General features: G+C 44.9%; 1 protein-coding gene across 1 annotated transcript in view; it reads right to left on the bottom strand.

The window, feature by feature from the left end:
* LOC139269009 (probable E3 ubiquitin-protein ligase HECTD4) overlaps nt 1-21,840 on the bottom strand; it is a 279,923-nt gene that overhangs the window by 203,520 nt on the left and 54,563 nt on the right. The window contains exon 4 of the mRNA XM_070887933.1: nt 15,777-15,904. Within this exon, the coding sequence (XP_070744034.1) occupies nt 15,777-15,904 (128 nt within the window). The remainder of the gene's footprint in view (nt 1-15,776; nt 15,905-21,840) is intronic.

The raw sequence follows: 21,840 nt of genomic DNA, 5'->3' as shown, positions 1-21,840 counted from the left end.
GAGGGGGAGAGAGAGGGAGAGGGAGAGGAGGGAAGAGGAGAGAGAAGAGAGAGGAGAGAGAGAGAGAGGAGGAGAGAGGGAGAGAGGAGAAGAGAGAGGAGAAGAGGAGGAGAGAGAGAGAGAGAGGGAGAGAGGGAGAAGAGAGGGGAGAGAGAGAGGGAGAGAGAGAAGAGAGGGAGAGAGGAGAAGAGGAGAGGGAAGAGGAGAAGAGAGAGGAGAGAGGAGAAGAGAGAGGGAGAGAGGAGAAGAGAGAGGGGAGAGGAGAAGAGAGAGGGAGAGAGGAGAAGAGAGAGGGAGAGAGAGAAAGAGAGGGAGAGAGAGAGAGAGGGAGAGAGGAGAAGAGAGAGGGAGAGAGAGAAGAGAGAGGGAGAGAGGAGAAGAGAGAGGGAGAGAGGAGAAGAGAGAGGGAGAGAGGAGAAGAGAGAGGGAGAGAGGAGAGAGAGAGGGAGAGAGGAGAAGAGAGAGGAGAGAGAGAAGAGAGAGGGAGAGAGGAGAAGAGAGAGGGAGAGAGGAGAAGAGAGAGGGAGAGAGGAGAAGAAGCGGGGAGAGAGGAGAGAGAGAGGAGAGAGGAGAAGAGAGAGAGAGAGAGAGAGAGGGAGAGAGGAGAAGAGAGAGGGAGAGAGAGAGGGAGGAGAGAAGAGAGAGGGAGAGAGGAGAAGAGAGAGGGAGAGAGAGAGAGAGAGGGAGAGAGGAGAAGAGAGAGGAGAGAGGAGAAGGAGAGGGAGAGAGGAGAAAGAGGGAGAGAGGAGAAGAGAGAGGGAGAGAGGAAAGAGAGAGGGAGAGAGGAGAAGAGAGAGGGAGAGAGAGAAAAGAGAGGGAGAGAGGAGAAGAGAGAGGGAGAGAGAGAAGAGAGGGAGAGAGAGAAGAGAGAGAGGAGAGAGAGAAGAGAGAGGGAGAGAGAGAGAGAGGGAGAGAGGAGAGAAAGGGAGAGAAGAGAGAAAGGAGAGAAAGAGAGAAGGGAGAAAGAGAGAAAGGAGAAGGAAGGAAGGAGGAACACGAGAGTTTTCATTCCTAACACCTACTCAACAATCCTTTGGGTGGGAGTGGAAATGCAGGTGTGAATGAACAGTGAGGATACTTTGAGAGATTGTTGTCTCTCCAGCCATACACCAAGCAGGAGTTAACCACTTCAAGACAGAATGGGTAATAAATATCAAAAGGAACACCCTCCCCACATCTCCCACCAAAACTAGGGAATACCATTTTTTAAACAATCGTCAGAACAAAAAAGTTAACATGTTCAGGAAAATAGCAGTTCATATCTAACATTTAAGATGTTGCAATATTAGAATATACATTATGTCCAAATCTCAGGGGAATGGGGGGAGTTATTCCACAATTTGAGTACTGCTCTACCACTTCACCCCAAAACCTTTCCCACAGAGTTTGGATATTGGCATATCATCTGCATTCTCTTCCCCAGTGAGTCTCTCTTTCCATTCTCTCCTGAAGATGCTGACTCAGTATGGTTCCACAGGCATCAGCAGCCCTTTGGTACCTTACCCAGGTGTCCAATCTTCACATATGAACCTAGACAGGGACTTGATAGCTATTTGACAGTGAACAACATCACTGATGAAGCCGATCCTCTTTTCATCCAATAATGCACACTTACGTGCTTCCCAACACAGGTCACTGGACAGCAGGATCACAAGAACTCCAGCTAATTTTTATCTCTCTAGTCTAGGGGAACTATAACCAATTGTGACAATCCAGCCAAGATCAGCGAACTCAGAGACCTAAAATCGATCCATGACTTTCCGATTTATATAACTGCTACCTTAAGAAGTGACTTTTTCCACCGGGCTGTGGGGAAGCAGTGGTACTAATCTTTCTGTGCAATCTTGTTACTGTTTTTAATATGTGCCAACTATTTCATACAATTAATTGGCAGCATCTCACTCAATGTATACTATGGGGAATTATTTTGATTACTCATTCAGGATCATTGATGTCTGCTGGAACCTGTTGGTCTCTAGTTCAAGGTCTATATTTGCAAAATGACCACACTTCTTCCTAGTTTGAAAAACTAGGAAGAAAAGTGGGCTGTGTTCCCTATTTAGATAAAGTACGCTGTATTTTTGTTGTTTTATAAATTTAGCAGTGTAGGGAAATGTGTAGCTCACTGTACTGTTCATTCACATATCTTGGGTAAATAGAAACACTTTTTTGTTCAATCCTGTCTCTCATTTTGGTGTTTATCCAGCCTACCACTCTTATAGAAAGGAGTATTTTTGTGGAACATGTGGTACATTCCAGTGGTTGCTGCAAGGAGCAATAATGCTGTGTTACAATTCCTGGGTTATGCTATTGTTTATCTAGATAATTGGTGGAACAAAAGTATATTCCTGATCATAGGGAAAAAGAGATCCACTCACAGGAGTGACTGGCAATGATGAAACAGCAAATGTCTAGCTTAAATACCCCAAAATGTGAAAGCCTGCATTACATGCACAAGATGCTTTGGGTGGATGCAGTACAAGGAACAAGGTTTTGCAACTAATTATAGCAATGCATTAGTCAGGGAGAGAGAAGAGATCATTTACTTATGGGTGCCACCTAATGTCAACATCAACTCCTCCTCCAACAGTACTCCTTTTAAGTCCCAACCTCAGAAGAGCATCCTTATTCCATTAGCAGGCCAAATCCATTTCCAATGCTCAAATTTTTTCCTTATCCACTAAGGGAGATGCTAATTTATGGCCAGTTTTTTGCTCATTTCCACTAGCACCGTCTTGCAATTAGAACACTTACGGGAATATGTTGGGAAAATATTTTCAGTCCAGCAATGAGATGCATTTACACCAACACTCCAACACAGAACTAAAAAAAGATAGTACCCTGATAGACTTCAGGGATCTGCACTTTATTACTCTGAGTAAAAGCACAGCATATTGCAGCACTTAGGCAGGCCAAGGAGGCCCCAGGTTTGATCTCTGCTCTGTCCTTAGTGTAAAGATTATCAAAGCAGCAGTAAAGGAGTAACTGCTCCGGGGCAAGGGTAATTTTTTTTAAAGCATGTAAAAGACATCAGGCAAGAAATAATAAATCAAGTTGTGATTCCCTCCATGATCACAGAATAAAAGAAAATTAGAAAAACTGAAAAAAATGCTTTCCACGTATTAATGAAATTAACATCTAATATTATACAGTGAATTTGAATTTATGTGACTGAACAGATCAGCAACTGCAATACAAGATCCTCTTCATAATCGATAATATTAATTGCAAATGAGGAAAGCTATTTATGTTCCACCATCACAAGATCTCTTGCTTTTATAGAATCTATCATCTTCATATTCTATTAGGTAATATCTAAAATTACTGAGGATAATCAAATTATTCCCAACAATCAAGGTTTGATAACTGAGTAAAATGAATATTCTTACTTTACTGAATAAGCAAATAAAAAATAAAAGCAGAAAATGATAAATTACACAGAATTTACACACAAACAGGCCATTTGGCCCAACTGGTCTATACTAGTGCTTATGCTCCATATGATCCTCCTATCACCCAATCAGCACAACTATCTATTCCTCGCTTCCTTATTACTTATCGCCACGATAAGTACATTATGTACTGATCATGGCGGATGTGCGGCAAATGAGGGTAGGGGTCCCAGAAGAGCAGAGGGCCCAGGGGCAGCACGGGCCAGTCCACACTGCGATGTGTGCGCGCACTCGGTCTGTGCAGCAGAGCAGATCTCCAGTCGTCCTGGTTAACCCTTGCCACCAGATAAGGGCCTAGCTCTGTCAAGCCCGTGTGGTGGCTAATGTGCAACGATCACCACACCTTAAAAAAAATCCACGCAGCCACCATCCACCTTTCAATTGGAGTTCAGGACTGGAACATCGGGTCCTTCATTGAAACATCTGTGAACTCATGTGGAAGCAAGTCATCCTCGTTCGAGGGACCGCCTATAATGTACTTATCTAGGTTCCCCTTAAATGCATCTGTGCTATTTTCCTCAATTACTCCTTGTGGTAGCAAGTTCCACATTTTAACTACTCTCTGGGTAAAGAAATTTCTCCCGAATTCCTTATTGGACTTTAGTGACTATCTTATATTTATGGCCCCGCGTTTTGGACTCCCTCGTAAGTGGAATCACCTCTACGTCTACTCTATCGAAACCTTTCATAATTTTAAAGACCTGTATTAGATCACCCCTTAGCCTAGAGAAGAGAGACCCTGTCCACCCTTTCCTGATAGTTACAATGTCTCGGGTAGAAGAGGGCTGGGGTGTGTTTGGGGATGTTTGTCAAAACTTTGCAGATGACAATATCTCATCCAAAAAAGTTACCTCTTGAACATTCAAAAGTGAAAACAAGCAAGTGTGCTTTTAGCAGCAGTTCATTTTCTTTCAGAAATATGGCTCCCTTAGTGTCACATATTCAAAACCAGAATAGCTGAGAAATCTAAAAAGACAACAGCAACAACTTGTATTTAACAAGCTGCGCCTTTAACATAATAAAACTTCCCAGGGCACTTCTCAGGAGCGTTATAAACTTGACACCGAGCTACGGAATGAGATATTAGGGCAGATGACCAAAAGTTTGATCAAAGAGCTAGGTTTTAAGGGGAGTCTTAAAAGGAGGAAAGAGAAGTGGAGACGTTTAGGGAAGAAATTCCAGAGCTTAGGGCCTTTGTAGCTGAAGGCAGGGCCACCAATGGTGGAGCGACTGAAATCAGGGATGTTCAATAGGCCAGAATTAGAGCACCACCGATATCTGATGGTTATGGGGTTGTAGGAGATTACAGAGATGGGGAGGGGTGAGGCCATGGAGGGATGTGAAAACAAGGATGAGAATTTTAAAAATCGAGGCGTTGCTTAACCACGAGCCAATGTAGGTCAACGAGCACAGGGGTCATGGGTGAACAGGACTTGGTGTGAGTTAGGACATGGGCAGCATAGTTTCGATGACCTCAAGTTTACGAAGGGTAGAACATGGAGGAGTGCATTGGAATAGTCAAGTCTAAAGGTAACAAAGGCACGGATGAGGTTTTCAGCAGCAGAGGAGCCGAGACAGAAGCAGAGTCGGGCAACATTCGGAGGTGGTCTTCATGATGGCGCGGAAGTTCACCTCGGGGTCAAATATGACACCAAGGTTGCGAACAGTCTGGTTCAGAATTGGTACCATTCCCCAGAAGTACAAAAGTCAAATGGTGGAGCACACGGGTCAAAAGGTAAGCACCTTCAATTCAAATGTAGTAATGGATTTAGAATAGTTTGGGAGTTAATCACCATCCAAGTAAATATTGATTTAAGATTGTGCTGCCTTAAGTACATTTAATGCAATTGACTACCAGCAATTCATAACCATGCCAGATAAATAGTATGTCTCTGGAAGGTCTAAAGTGCCAGTTCATCTTCATTCCACAAAAAGTACAGAAGGAGGAAACGAGCAGTACTTATTGTCCAATAATGCAATTAAAAAAAGGAGGATTACAGAAGTACAGATGTCTGAGAGCAATAAGCATGGCAATACCCTAATAGAAGGGATCAAACATCAGTGAGAAAAACTAAGTACAACAACTTGCACTTATATAGTGTCTTTAACGTGGAAAAAACAGCCCAAGTTCTTCAGAGATGCGTAATCAGACAAAAATGGCTGCCAAGCCAAAGATGATATTAGAAGAGGCAATCAAAAGCTTGGTCGCTCTGTTAGCATCATAACTGATGAAGCATCTAAAGATGAACCCGTTTTTCTCAGATGCAGACTGACATGCTGTGTATTTCCCATTTAATATTTTCAGTATTTATGGTTTTTCATTTTATCCCCAAAATTAATCGGCACATGCAAAAGCTCAAGAGCGAATGACAAATACCCTGCACCATCTGCACTACTCCACTGCAAAACGCAAAGCCGCAATGGAGTTATTTCTTACCTAATCAATTTGATGTGGAAAGTGAGCCTGCAAGTCCCTTCTTTTGGCACTCCAGACTATCAGGTTACACAGATTGCATTTGGCAGCTGGCTCCAGTTCTTCTACCAAATTGATCCGTCAATAACTTCTTCAGATCCACAAAGACACAGTTCAGATCATGTTTCCACAATTTATGGAAGCAATAGTGAATGCACAGTTGACTGAACTGTAAATTCCTATGATCCCAGAGAAGTTTCAAAAAATCTATGAAAATATCTATTGTATGCTCTGAACTAAAACTGCTCTTATAATGTATATTCACTGCAGTATACTGTTACTCAACAGATTTTTTTTTAAATCCCCACTACCTTACTGTCTACATAACAAGGCATCAGTCCCCTTTAGTAATCATCAAATATCAAGGACACAAATGACAATGTTCCCTCTTTCGATCAAAACACTGAAAAGCCTACTTATAAGACACAGGCAGGGGACCAAAGTAGAAGATGGTCATCCAAACTCAAAAGGATCATAATTAACAGCTTCACTGGCCCAAAATTTGCTGGGAAAATAACAGCGACTTCTAGTGCACATGCCGTTATTGCCGTGCAAATAACCCAGCAATTTGTGGCGAGGAAGAGCTACGATGTGAGTTGCGAATTACCACAAATTGCTGACAATTTGCGCCACTCCGTTCGCCTTGTGAGAGCTCGTTGTCAACCTCCCCACAAGTGTCAAGAAATTGCTGTAAAAACAAATTAAACTCGCCACAGAGAGTTAAGTCTAGTACTTAACAATGACAAGATGTCACATAATTTCTCCGGCCCAGAAAGGGAACAATAGAAACTATGGAATCTCATTCCTGCATAGTAAATTTTTCCTAAAAAGGTTTTTAAAATTTAAAATTTTAATTAAAACAAACAAAATTCTCACTTTTCCTGTGTCTTTTTTCCCTCCAAATCCAATCTTTCTTTTTCTCTGCTTATTTCTTTTGCTGTATCTTTTTGACTCTAATTTACCCCATTTCCTTCTGTTATTCCTGTTTCTTTCTCTATCCTTAAATTATATTGGTTAAGTAGATAAGACTGTTGGTCCCGATGTTCACTAAGGTCCCATTTCCCACGCCATTATCAGTTCGCATTTCCAGCAATTGTCGGCGTAAAAAATTGAGCTAAAGGGCGAAGGAAAAATCAAATAAACATGACCTGCTCCAGCAAATTCTGGGCCAATATTAAATTTTTTGGTACAATCTAAATCCCTGGATTAAATTTCCAGGAACTGTAAAAAAAAACTTCAACTATTTTTTCTGAAGTTGCACATTTGACTAATTAACAGGCCAGACAGAAGGGAAACCAGAAAACAAATGCATCTCTACAGAGTCATTATGATAAATAAAGGCCGAGAGGCGACATAAACAAGGTATTAATGAAGGAGGAACCGCCATTCAAATCATACCCAAGAGGTATTAAACATGAAATCCAAAGACTCACAGGTAACCTGCCTTACCTCAGATAGAGAAAGTGTCGAGGAGACCTAGAGAAATCAGTAGCAACAAAAAGAAACCAGTGAAAAATGAACAGAAGCTGATTTTTCAAATTTCTTCCAGGACACTCCACCTCCAGACTTCAGCTAGGAGAACTCAGGAAAGCAGAAGACAATTGAGAGGTAGGAACTTCTGACCAGTGAGTCTTTTCTAATGAATGGGCATACATTGTAACATTTCTGCTCATCAGCCAGGCTCCATTTCATAAACTGACAAACTCTGCTCAACATCAGTTTCAGCATTTACTCACTTCGGTGTCAAGATGCTAGTGATACATCACACATTTACTGCGTACCCAACAGGCATTATTCTAAGCCATTCCTGATCCCCCACCCCACCTCTCCCCTTCTCTCAAATTTTCTTTCGGCCTCTCCTGAAGCCAATGATTCCTTGCTTGGGTATGGTCCCAGAGATATTGGCAGACTTCAATTATTCCTTTATAAGCCTAGACACCGAGCATGGGGATACTGTTCAACCACAGGGATTTCACGGCCAAACCTACTCCTATAGTCTTCCAACATCCAAATATGTGCACTTTACTGGTTAGTGATGAAGAGTGGGAGTGTTTTTATTTTGTTTAAGTTAGCTGGAGCACTGAACTGCACAAAAAGTGGCATCAGCCAAAACAGGATTAAATCAAATGCCAAGGTACAGTAACATTTTATTTAATATTATCTGCCAATTCATAACAGATGGTTCAAAATATGAATGTGTGCCTTTTGAAGTAAGTAAACATCTTGATAAAGACAGAATAAACTGGAATGTGAAATAATCAATTGCCGTCATCCACAACCTTTCAACACCCAGACAGTAAAGCACAAGCAAAAGATCACCAAAACCAACTGGAAAAACACTCGATATTATTAGCCATCACCTGGCCAGTAAATGTCTTTCCAAACAAACCTTGGAGTCAATTCAACCATGCAAGAAACTCAACATCTTAAACGTTGAACCAAAGGGTGAGATATTAGGAGTGACTAAATGCTTGATCAGAGGAAAGTTTTAGAGGGTCTTAAAGAACAGGGAAGTGGAGCGGTTTTAGGACGAAACTCCAGAGCTTGGAGACTAGATGGCGGAAGGCAGAGCTGCCTATGGTGAAGGGAATGAGAATGCACAGGAGACCAGAGTTGGAGGAATACAGAGTTTTCGGAGTGTTGTAGAGCTGGAGAAGGTTACAGGTATAGGGAGGGAAAGGCCATGAAAGGATATGAACACGGGGATGAAAATTTTCAATTGGAGAGGAACATGGACAGAGAACCAATGCAGTCAGCAGGGACAAGGGTGATGGGTGAACGTGACGTGATGCAGAATAGGATATGGGCCCCATAATTTTGAATGAACTGAAGGTTACGGAGGGTGGAGGATGGGAGGCCAGCCAGAAGATCATTGGCAGTCAAGTTTGGGCAGTGAAAAACATAGATGAGGGTTTCGACAGCAGATAGGCTGGGGCTGGGGCGAGAAGGGCCATGTTCGGAAGGTGGAAGTAGACGATCTTTGTGATGGAGGGTATGGAGTCAGAAGCTCAGACTGGGATTCAAAGGGACATCAAAGTTGGGAACAGTCAGCGTCAATGCATGATAGGTGGCCAGGGACGAGGAATGTAATCAGTAGCTAGGATAAGAAGTTTGCGACAATGTTTAACTGGAGGAAATTACAGCTTATCCAGGACTGGATATCAGATTCAAGAAACACCGGTTACGCTATATGGGTGCCATGTATCTGCTGCCTGATGTTTTTAAAAATCAGATATGGTTTTCATTCTGGATCACTGTTAAGTGGTGACAGGATCACAGTTGAATAATCTGCTGATACTGGCTAGAGCCATCACAAGTGAAAAATGGCCACTTGGAAAAGCACTGGAGAATTATTAGCACCAATGACATTATACCTCAACCTGAATTATTACCTTTAAGACAGAAGTAGAAATGGAAATTTTGATGTTTAAGAAATAGTTTCAAAATGACAACCATCAAACTTACTTGTAAAAAAAATTATAAGGAAAGAAGATGGGACGGTGGTTTGGCATACTCCATGCACAAATATTATTCTAGTCTGAATAACTGTACTCAATCATGCAGAATCTAAAAAATAAATCTATACTTAATTGAATTCAGCTTACGACTGCATTGATGGCCAACGATAGCATTTGGTATCATAGTAAGCCATGTGCTGATTTATCCAGTCTCAGCTAAGGTCTCAACTGGATGGCTAAAATTAACATGAGCTCTCCCAAGTTTTGGAGAGTAGTTGGGGGGGGGGGGGGGGGGGGGGGCAAGAGAGTAAAGAGTCTGAAGGGGAAAAAATTAAGTCCAGGTTCCTACTTATGATTACTGTGCAGTGAATTAACCTGCTGTCAAATAGGGCATTAGACAAGGATAGTCAACACTCACTGCCCTCATAAGTCTCCAAGGTGAAAGCTTGGAAAATATTCTACTTTTGGATAGTGTGGCTTATTCATAAATACTGAAATATTGTAAAATAAGCCTTTTAAAATGGCAGCAGGCAATTAACAGTACCCTAAGCTCTTGGAGTTAACTTTTTAGCAGGCCGGTTATCAATTTAGAAAGTATTCAAATTCTGATGTGGCAAAAATGATAAAATCCAAGTAAATGTAGGGATTTGAAAGAATGAATCTGCAAACAGCAAGAACAATCTCAAACCAGTCCAGAACTGTTAGTGCCTGGTACAACAGTTTCAATAACAAAACAAAAAAAAAAAATCACACAATGTAGAACTTTCATACCACATGAACTAAATAAGGCAGGCTACAATAATTCCATCATTAGCAGGCTTTTGTTAAAGTTAAAAGACACCAATTATGCAAAGGGATATAGACAGGTTAAGTGAGTGGCCAAAAATTTAGCAGAATGTGGGAAAATGTGAGGTTATCCACTTTGGTAGGAAGAATAGAAAAGCAAATAATTATTTAAATGGAGAGAGACTGCAGAATGCTGTGGCACAGAGGGATCTGGGTGTTCTCGTACATGAAACACAAAGTTAGCATGCAGGTACAGCAAGTAATTAGGAAGGCAAATGGAATGTTAGCCTTTATTTCAAGGGGGATGGAGTATAAAAGCAGGGAAATCTTGCTACAACTGCACAGGGTGTTGGTGAGACCACCCCTAGAGTACTGCATACAGTTTTGGTCTCATTTAAGGAGCGATTGCATTGGAGGTAGTTCAGAGAAGGTTCACTGGGTTGACTTGTGAGGAAAGGTTCAGCTGGTTGGGCCTGTATTCATTGGAGTTTAGAAGAATGAGAGGTGATCGTACATACAAAACAAACAAGATTCTGAAGGGGCTTGACAGGGCAGATGCTGTGAGGATGTTTCCCCTCGTGGGGGAATCTAGGGGGCGTAGTTTCAGAATATGGGGTCGCCCATTTAAGGCAGAAATGAGGAGGAATGTCTTCTCTCAGAGGGTTGTGAATCTTTGGAATTCTCTACCCCAGAGACCTGTGGAAGCTGAATCATTGAATATATTCAAGGCGGAGATAGACAGATTCTTAAACTGTAGGGGAGTCAAGGGTTATGGAGAACAGGCAGGAAAGTGGAGTCGAGGCCAAAATCAGATCAACCACGATCTTATTGAATGGCAGAGCAGGTTCGAGGGGCCGCATGGCCTACTCCTGCTCTTAAAGCTGCTTTGCTCTATCCACCACTGTCAGGTGCGAAAAGCTCCTGTTGCTGATCTGAATGTGGCACTTGGAGCTAGAATCCAATGGTGAGGAGCCCAATCGAAACAGGAATTAAGTCAATTACAATAAAGATTCTAAGAGCAATGGAATGCCAGCTCAACAAATTGAGCATTCACTAAAACACATTGAATAAAACAAAAACTAAAAGAGTATTTGATGGAATTCAAAATCTTCCAATGCCTGAGCAGAGGAACATAGATAATTAAATGAACAGAAGAGAGGTCCTGTACTCTCTGCAGTCCTACGTTCCGATGCAGTCCACTGGCCAGTCCCAAAAATTGCCCACTGCATTAAACTATCTAGGTGGTGAGGCCACAGGTGATAGCAAGATTCAAGTGATAAACATGGGTCTGTTTGGAAGAGTTGATGTGCTGAGTGAGATTGAATGAGGCAGGAGGAAGAGATGTCAGAGGAGGTGTGGAATTCAGGTGTAGGTTGAAACTACAAATTAGACACGGCTTTGTGCAGTGACTGAGTAATAATGTCACTATGGGGTGGGGTGTTGGAAGGATGGTAGGCAAAGACGACTTTCACAGAAAGGAGCTCAGGGAATGAAAAAGAGCTTGGGGAGGACAGTCAATGTGGGAACGAAGGGTGAAAACTATGTCACCACTGCAGCAGCTTTGTCATGGGGTATGGTGGAATGAGAAGCCAAGTGGGAAGGCATCAATAATGGGGCAGGGGTGAAGTCACCAATGGCAGCACAGATTTTAGTCAGAGCCAGGGTGTTGATTGACACATCCAGGATACGATCATAGATGGGGTGAATTTTTTGTTTCATAAAAAAGCAAATATTTAGTATGGAGATATGGAGTAAGAATCCCATACAGTATGTCGTGGATCAACAGAAGGAGCAAGGAGGTTGGAGAAGTTTAATCCAGATCACAAGGTATATGAGTAAGTGTTGAAAGACAGAGATTGAACAGTTTGCACTGCTGCTTTGAGAGACAGCAGGATTCAGTGTGCACTATAATTAATACAAAAATGAGAGTAAAGGCCTACCCAAGCAGAAAAAAGCCAGCAGCAGAGTAGCAATATGTGATGGTGACACTGCCCAATAAAGGTATGATGCTATGAGATGCAAATAGGGGAAGAGTAGAGGAAAAGTATTAAAAAAAAAGAAACGGGGAAAGCAATGAAACAGACAAAGAGGGAGTAGAGCTCTGGTCTGAAGTGAAAGCTAATACGTGTACGCAGGGGGATTCAAGTAAAAAGCTGCAGACCACACACTAGCTTATAGATGATAAAAATCTTCGAGGATGGAGAATGAAGGAAGATGGTGAGGATCAGAAGCCAAACAGCCTAAGGATGGAAATCTGGGGCCTTGTGGTTGGCATCCAAGAACTGTAGCTTGGTAGCTGCAGAGTTTACGACTTGATCTATTCATGGTCGTGATCAGGGTTGGTGGCTTGAGACCTGTACAAGCAACCAGATTGCTAGCTGCACCCAACTACCAGAAAAGAAAAGACTTGGATTTATATAGCGCCTTTCATGACCACCGGACTTCTCAAAGCTTTTTACAACCAATAAAGTGGAGGTCACTGTTGTAATGTGCGAAACGCGGCAGCCAATTTGCACATAAGCAAGCTCCCACAAACAGCAATGTGATAATGATCAGATAATCTGTTTTTTTGTTACGTTGATTAAAGCATAAATATTTGCCAGGACACCAGGGATAACTACCCTGCTCGTCTTCAAAATAGTACCATGGGATCTTTTACGTTCACTTGAGAGCAGACGGGTCTCATCCGAAAGACGGCACATCCGACAGTGCAGCACTCCCTCAGCACTGCACTGGAGTGTGTCAACCTAGATTTTTTTGTACTGAAGTCCCTGGAGTGGGACTTGAACCCACAACATTCTGACTCAAGAGGTGAATGCGCTACCCAATGAGCCACAGTTGACATCAGCTTGATTAGTGCACTGAATGATGGTAATAACTAACCATTTAATAGGTTCCGAGTTATCAGCTATTTTCAAGGAGCCAGAGTTGTGGTGGAACAACCATTCTAGGAGTAGCAAGTTAGAATCTTTCCACAGCCGCTGCTTCAGAGGTACTTTGGGGCTTGCCGCCAACATGCAGCATGCCTTGGACAGAACACGGTCGCTGTTGACTGTAGAGTTAAGGCATGAACTCTGCCACACTACAGAAAATGACAAAGCAGTTGAAAATCAATTGGGAAAATGTTAGCTTTGGCAGAAAGATTGGTGTCGACTTGAGCAGGAGAGAATATTAAGTAAAATCTGCAACTCCACCGACAGGAAACTGTCTGTCCGTGGGCAGAGGCCGAGTAAGTTACTGTGCCCCTTGTTCTTGCAGATGCAGGAAAGACAGCGTAAGGAAGAAGTGCTGAATCCACATGGTAATTTAAGAAAAGACTAATTCTAGCAGAGACTTATAATAGTGGAGCCAGGAAATGTGGCTATGTCAGCAATGGCAGAGAAGAACATTGAGGAATCGGGATGGCGGTTTTACCATTGGGTCCCTTCATCCTCAAAGCATCAGCCGCTGCCATTTTAGGAGATATTACTGGAGATGGAAACAATGGGCCCAAGTTTCCACATGATTTGCGCCTGATTTTTTAGGAGCAACTGGTGGAGAACGGACTATCTTAGAAATCGCAATTCTCCACATTTTTTTTCTGCAGTTCTAGTCAGTTAGAACAGTTTTACTTTGGAACAGAATTTTTTCTTCAAAAGGGGGCGTGTCCGGCCACTGACGCCTGATTTCAAAGTTTCCAGTGAAAACGTACTCCAAACTAAGCTAGAATGGAGCAAGTGAAGATTTTTGTAGAACTGAAAAAACCTTGTCTACACATTAAAAAATCAGGCACAGGTTACAAATTAGGCGTCCAGAACGAGGTGGGGGGGGGGGGGGGGGAAGGGAAGTCATTAAATTCTACAATAAATCCTATTTATACTTCTACAAATAAATCCAACCTGAATAAACATTTATAAGCAAAGAAAAGATTAAATAAACCATCTTCCTACCTGTGTGAAAGTGCTTCAGCCAGGGAGAATGCTGCAGGAAGCCTCAAGTTGAGGCAGCCGTTCGTTCCCGCAGGGGGTGGAGGAGGAAGCCGTTCTAGACGGCAGGCAAGGGGGGGGGGGGGGGGGGGGGGAGGAGACAGTGAGAAGGCTGCAGGAAGTCTCACAAGTTCAGCAGCCATTTCCCGACGGCAGCGGGGTGGGGGGGGGGAGGGCGTCAGGAAACGACTGCCTCAACTTTGAGGCTTCCTGCAGCCTTCTCACTGCTGCAAGAAGCCTCAGTGCTGATGGCAATGTGCTTTTATTAAAAAATGTTCAAAAATTAAACGGCTACAAAGAACTACAAAAATGGCCGAGTGCCAATGTTTCCTTCACACTGCGCGTGCGCGAACGCTCCCAACGCGCACGCGCAGGGTTGCCGGCAGGAAAAAAACTAATTTAAATGGTACCCGCCCCCTCCCACTTACAAAATCGGCGCGAGTGGTAGGCTCCGCCCCCCTGGGCGCCGCGCCAAGCAGACATGGAGCTGCAGGGCGCTCCAGAATCGCGCGTTTTTTTTCCGGCACTGTTTTCGGTGCGAAAAACGGGCGCCCAGCTCGGAGGGGCGCCCGTTTTTTATCGTGTGGAAACTTGGGGCCAATGTGTGGTAATGCTCAAGACTGGGTCAATAAGCTACAATCAAAATGGCTCAATGTGCTTTCAGAGAGATGTGGCACACTTACTAGTTTCTCTCCAATCACCTCTATGAGCTGCAAGTGACTCCATGAAACCAAATCGCAGCTATCCAGTAAGCAGGAAATTGGCAGATTGTGCGATCATAGAAATGGTTAGAACACAAAGTAGAATTCACACCAAGAAACATTGGGGCAAAAACAGAGCAGAAAGTAGGAGAGAAAATTGAAGAATGACAACTTGAATAAACAAGGCAGCAAATAATTGAATTGTTAGAATGACATTCAAGCAAGCAAAATGGAACAAGAGCAGAACTAAATGGAAAAGGAAAAAGTAGCATTTCACATGACAGGCATCAACACTAACCATTATACTACATTGAAATCCAAATGATAAATCTGGGTGTACTCTTAAAACAATCTGCTCACAAAATCTTGTTGTAATGTCACAATGATACGATGAGAGGTGCTCGTCTGATGTTGAATTGGAGGCCAATCACCATGGTATTACAGATGAAGCTTTACTCTATATGCTGCATTTGCCTTGTAAAAATTCAACACCGACAGGTCATCAGAGTCATTACGGCAAAATCATTCCCCAGCTTGACGGAGTAATTCAGGATTGAAAATGCTCCATCATTAATTCAGTTAGATTACATACCACATTCCAACCCCCCCCCCCATCAAGATGAACAGCACCTCAATCCTAAGAAAGCTATTTAAACCTTACACCACCCTCCACACCCCCTTTTATACCACTACCAGCAAATAATGCAACCTGCAGACAATGCTATCTCCCCCTTCACATTACCCCATACTTATTTAATGGATTGTTTTTGAATTAGGTAATTATCACACTTCCTACACAATATTTTGTTCTGAAATTTGAAAAATTTACAAATATCTGACTAATATCTCCCATAATTCAACACAAATTTTCAATGCGTACGCACATTATCGCCCTTCTTTCTCTTCTATTCCCCCACCCTCACTAAAGGAAAAAAGTGTACCTTTGTTGTCACTGGAACTGCTGTTGCTCTCCGGTGCAGAAAGCATGTCCTCAAACCCCCAGGACACCATATGTTTGTTGCCGAGCAAGCAAGAGGCAGATCCCGGCCCTCCCTCCAGAAGAAGGAGCCTGAGAAGACAGCAAGAGACGGAGATAAAAATGTTAGATACATTCAGATAATAGGCCCAGATTTTGCTGTCAAAATAACAGTGAGGCTAATGTCACTCATTGTTATTTATCCGAAAATGGTACAGCAACTTCAGGCATGGCGCAGATGCACGATTAAACTCAAATCCAAAAGCTCTGCCATTAGCTCTGCCTCACCATTGAAATGCATTGCATGGCATGAAGTTCCTGTATTTGCGCAGTGGACATAAACTAAACTTTCCATATAAAGTTAAATCAAATTATGTCAAGTCTAAGTACCCGGTTTACAATGTGAGAAGTGTTAATTACTGGCAATCAATCTGTCTGGCACTGAAAATGAACTATTTCAAGTGTGGAGTCTCATTCCTTCCTTCAGGTTAATTGCTATAAATTTTTGTTTCCTTTCCCTCTTTATTTCTCTTTCGGCATCTGATTTGACATTAAATTCACCCACTCTAAATTACAGTTCTTGTGCTGTTAATTTCACAATCCTTCAATCCGAGTGATTAAAGAGATGCATAGTTTCTTGCCCTGTTCACCCAAGTCGCAGAGATGCCATTTCCCTCGTTGTGACGTTATCAGCTCGTACATTCAGCAACTTACCACCTAAACGTGCAAGGGCAAGTCTAACTAACGGCAGAAGTTGTTAGATGCCCTGCTACAGCAAATTATGGCCTGTTAATATACTTCCCTATGGATATAAATCTTACAATAATTAGCTCTCGATAGAAACAATAACAAATCATATTCAAATTAGATGAGGTATCTTGACTCCATCCCAAAGCATGCTACCCGTCACCACCTTGGCACAATTCCAGCCCGGGATGAGGTTGAAAAGGCCAGCCGACAACTGAAAAACTCAGGAACAGAATCCCCGCAAAGTACTAAAGCATGGCGGAGAAGTACTCGGCCCGAATCAATGACCTCATCGCTTATCTAGAAGGAGGAGAGCATGCCAGAGAAGAGCACGCCAAGGGATCTGAGATGCCGTAATTGTGACCATCTTCAAGAAAGGTGACAAGTCCAACTGTGGTAATTAGAGAAGTTTCCCTGCTGTCTGCCACAGGGAAAATCATCGCAAGAATCCTCCTCAATCGTCTCCTCCCAGTGACTGAAGAGCTCCTCCCAGAGTCGCAACGCGGATTCCGCCCACTAAGGGGCACAACGGATATGATCTTCACTGTGCGACAAATCCAAGAAAAATGTAGGGAGCAGCATCCAACATGGCTTCCTTTGATCTCACAAAGGACTTCGACTCCGTCAACCGCGAGGGATTATGGAATGTCCTTAAAAATTTGTCAGCATCTTCCGCCTACTTCACGATGATATGCATGCAGTGATTCTTACCAACGGATCCACCACAGACCCAATACAATTGCAGACCAGGGCCAAGCAACACTCTGCTCATTCTTCTTCGCTGCAATGCTTCATCTCACCTTTAACAAGCTCCCTGCTGGAGTGGAGTTAATCTACAGGACAAACGGGAAATCGTTCAAGCTCCGACGCCTCCAGTCCAGATCCAAGGTTGTTCCAACCTCTGTCATTGAATTAAAATATGCAGATGATGCTTGCGTTTGTGCACACTCGGAGTCCAAACTTCAAACCATCATTGACACTTTCATTGAAGTGTATGAGAGTCTGGGCCTTACATTAAACATCAGTAAGACAAGGTTCTTTACAAACCTGCCCCTGCCACACAGTACTGCTCCCCGATTATCAAGATCCATGACGAGACCTTGAATATTGTGGACCACTTCCCATACCCGAGGGGGAAAAAAAGTGTGTTCGAAGACCAGGATCTCAAACCCGGCAGCAAGCTCATGGTCTACAGAGCAGTAGTGATACCTGCCCTCCTATATGCTTCAGAGACATGGGGCTGGAATTTCATCAGCCTTTCTACCACATTTTTTGTCGGTATTCCTCGTTTTTGGTGGAAAACCACCCAGTGGGAATTTCATCAAAGTGTTCCACCGGCGGTTTCGAAATACCACTTGGGAGCGAACAACCAGCGCGCAACACTGAAAAAACCGTTTCGCCAGAGTTTTGTGGTAGCGGTGATCCGTAGCTGGTGGCGGAAAAAATAGCGAGGAGAAACCAGCCAGAGCAGCCCCTTATCGGCGGTAGGTATGAAGCTCTGCAAAAAATTTTTAAGTTTGCAGCGATTCACTGGAAAAGGGTCCTGTGAATGTTTTGTGATCTTTTTATTTTTTGAAAAATATTGTGTGTTTTCTCCTCGGACTAAATTTGACAAGGATCGCGTTTACCGCTGAGAATCCACATGCAATGGCAATTTTTCCCGCCGGGCGGATTTTTCCCCATTTGTTGATTAATTTTCCGCCGTTCTTAATTGAATAATCATAGCGTTTTTTTGGGCGATAAACTGGTGGTGGCGGTTTTTGATCAAAATCCAGCACATGGACTATGTACATTAGGCACCTCAAAGCACCACCAACGCTGCCTCTGCAAAATCCCGCAAATTCATTGGCAAGATAGGCACACCAATGTCAGCGTTCTCTCTCAGGCCAACATCCCCAGCATCGAAGCATTGACCACACTCGATCAGCTCTGATGGACGGGCCACTGTCTGCATGCCCAATACTAGACTCCTGAAACAAGCACTCTACTCCGAGCTATGTCAGGGCAGGTGAGTCCCAGGAGGGCAGAGAAAACACTTCAAGAGCACCCTCAAAGTCTCGTTGAAAAATTGCAACATCCCCTGGGAATCCCTGGCCCAAGACCGCTCAATGTGGAGAAGAAGCATCCGCGCAGGCGCTGAAGAGTTTCTTCGCTGGAGCAAGTGAAAGCCAAGTACAAACAGCGGAAGGAGAGTACGACAAATCAAGCATTTCACCCACCCGTCCCTCCAACCACCATCTGCCCCACCTGTGACAGAGACTATAAATCCCGCATTGGTCTTATCAGTCACCTTAGAACTCATTTTAGTGTGGAAGCAAGTCATCCTCGACTCTGGGGGACTGCCCAAGAAGGATTAGCTAACATTACCCAATACAGCATGCACACATTATTTCATTTGTAATTAAAACACATCCTCTTCCTTCCTCCTACTCCATTAAATTACCCACTCCAAGCAGCAAAGCATGAGTTCTTACCCCACTCAGAACCAACCATTTTGTGCAGGATCAGACTGAAATAACTTAACCTCCTTCCCTGTGAACAAAACTCCTGGCCATCACTTGGCAACTTCTCAATTACAACTTCTCAACTACAAACCATTCCCAGGTGCAGCACAGTGAACCATCACTGAGCTGCTGGGGCAATCATCTTTCAAAAAAATTGTAAAATACAAAACATTAGAAAAATCTACATCACAGCACCATCTTGAGAAAGGCTCGAGGTTCTTCACCTTTATCCCAAAACAGCCAGTTGGTTTCAACATCAAAAAATTGCAGACTTCATTTTAGATTTAGGATCACCTCAATGTGTTGCTGTAAACTTTATTACTCCAATTGTATCTCAAGGCAGATCTGGTGCAACTGGCAAGAATGATGAATGCAAATTCCTATTTAAAAATTGATCCATCAATAAAGAAAACAGACCCATCAATAAGGATTACAGGTACAGTTCACACCTTAGCTTTTACTGGACCAACTAAACAGATGTAAGTAGCACGAACATTCAGGGATTAAGCCAATTACTTAATTTGTTTTTTTAGAAAAGTCTAGTACGAGACCTATACAGATCTAGCAAGACACAAAATAACAAACCAATCTTTATTTACTCTACATACAGGGAAGTGACATACACGAATGACAGTATATAATCTTAAATACTACCATTTTATTAAATCTCCTCACAATTTTCAGACAGAATATTTACTGCAAAGCAAAAGAGTGCACAGGATATTTAAGAGCTTGCTGTCGTCTGAAGTTATTTTAACAATACATCTTCAGGAAGGAAAGGAAGAATTGTATTAAATTTGGCCCAGTTGGTAGCAATTTTGCCATAATCAAAAGATTGTGGATTCAATAACAACCTCCAGGATTGAACATATTATCTTGCGCTGCCATTTCAGTGCAGTATCAAGGGAGAGGTGCCTTGGAGATAATGGGCCCAAGTTTCCACATGATTTGCGCCTGATTTTTTAGGAGCAACTGGTGGAGAACGGACTATCTTAGAAATCGCAATTCTCCACATTTTTTTTTCTGCAGTTCTAGTCAGGTAGAACAGTTCTACTTTGGAACAGAATTTTTTTTTTCAAAAGGGGGAGTGTCCGGCCACTGATGCCTGATTTGAAAGTTTCCACAGTGAAAACGTACTCCAAACTAAAGTAGAATGGAGCAAGTGAAGATTTTTGTGGAACTGAAAAAACCTGTTCTACACATTAAAAAAATCAGGCGCAGGTTACAAATTAGGCGTCCAGAACGAGATTGGGTGGGGGGGGGGGGAAAGTAAGTCATTAAATTCTATAATAAATCCTTATTTATACTTATACAAATATTATACAAATAAATCCAACCTGAATAAACATTTATAAGCAAAGAAAAGATTAAATAAACCATCTTCCTACCTGTGTGAAAGTGCTTCAGGCAGGCCTTTCGGGACCGAAGGCTGAACGGGCCGGCCCGAGACTTCGGGCAGGGCCTGTCCCCAGCACCAGATTTACAGGTAGGTGGCGAGGGGTTGGGTCGGGTTGGGGAGGTTCGGTTCAGGTCGAGGAGGGAGCGAGAGGGGGGGGGGGGAGGGAGCGAGGGGGGGGGGGGAGGGAGCGAGAGGGGGGGGGGGAGGGAGCGAGAGGGGGGGGGGGGAGGGAGCGAGAGGGGGGGGGGGGAGGGAGCGAGAGGGGGGGGGGGAGGGAGCGAGAGGGGGGGGGGGAGGGAGCGAGAGGGGGGGGGGGAGGGAGCGAGAGGGGGGGGGGGAGGGAGCGAGAGGGGGGGGGGAGGGAGCGAGAGGGGGGGGGGGGGAGGGAGCGAGAGGGGGGGGGGGAGGGAGCGAGAGGGGGGGGGGGAGGGAGCGAGAGGGGGGGGAGGGAGGGAGCGAGAGGGGGGGAGGGAGGGAGCGAGAGGGGGGGGAGGGAGGGAGCGAGAGGGGGGGGAGGGAGGGAGCGAGAGGGGGGGGAGGGAGGGAGCGAGAGGGGGGGGAGGGAGGGAGCGAGAGGGGGGGGAGGGAGGGAGCGAGAGGGGGGGAGGGAGGGAGCGAGAGGGGGGGGAGGGAGGGAGCGAGAGGGGGGGGAGGGAGGGAGCGAGAGGGGGGGGAGGGAGGGAGCGAGAGGGGGGGGAGGGAGGGAGCGAGAGGGGGGGGAGGGAGGGAGCGAGAGGGGGGGGAGGGAGGGAGCGAGAGGGGGGGAGGGAGGGAGCGAGAGGGGGGGGAGGGAGGGAGCGAGAGGGGGGGGAGCGAGAGGGGGAGGGAGCGAGAGGGGGGGGGAGGGAGCGAGAGGGGGGGAGGGAGCGAGAGGGGGGGGAAGGGAGCGAGAGGGGGGAGGGAGCGAGAGGGGGGGAGGGAGCGAGAGGGGGGGGAGGGAGCGAGAGGGGGGGGAGGGAGCGAGAGGGGGGGGAGGGAGCGAGAGGGGGGGGAGGGAGCGAGAGGGGGGGGAGGGAGCGAGAGGGGGGGGAGGGAGCGAGAGGGGGGGGAGGGAGCGAGAGGGGGGGGAGGGAGCGAGAGGGGGGGGAGGGAGCGAGAGGGGGGGGAGGGAGCGAGAGGGGGGGGAGGGAGCGAGAGGGGGGGGAGGGAGCGAGAGGGGGGGGAGGGAGCGAGAGGGGGGGGGGAGGGAGCGAGAGGGGGGGGAGGGAGCGAGAAGGGGGGGAGGGAGCGAGAGGGGGGGGAGGGAGCGAGAGGGGGGGGGAGGGAGCGAGAGGGGGGGGGAGGGGAGCGAGAGGGGGGGGAGGGAGCGAGAGGGGGGGGAGGGAGCGAGAGGGGGGGGGAGGGAGAGCGAGAGGGGGGGGGGGAGGGAGCGAGAGGGG

The sequence above is a fragment of the Pristiophorus japonicus genome, chromosome 8, assembly GCF_044704955.1.
Source record: "Pristiophorus japonicus isolate sPriJap1 chromosome 8, sPriJap1.hap1, whole genome shotgun sequence".
Taxonomy (NCBI): domain Eukaryota; kingdom Metazoa; phylum Chordata; class Chondrichthyes; family Pristiophoridae; genus Pristiophorus; species Pristiophorus japonicus.
The sequence above is the reverse complement of the archived record's forward strand: the minus strand, read 5'-3'. Positions and strand labels throughout refer to the sequence as shown.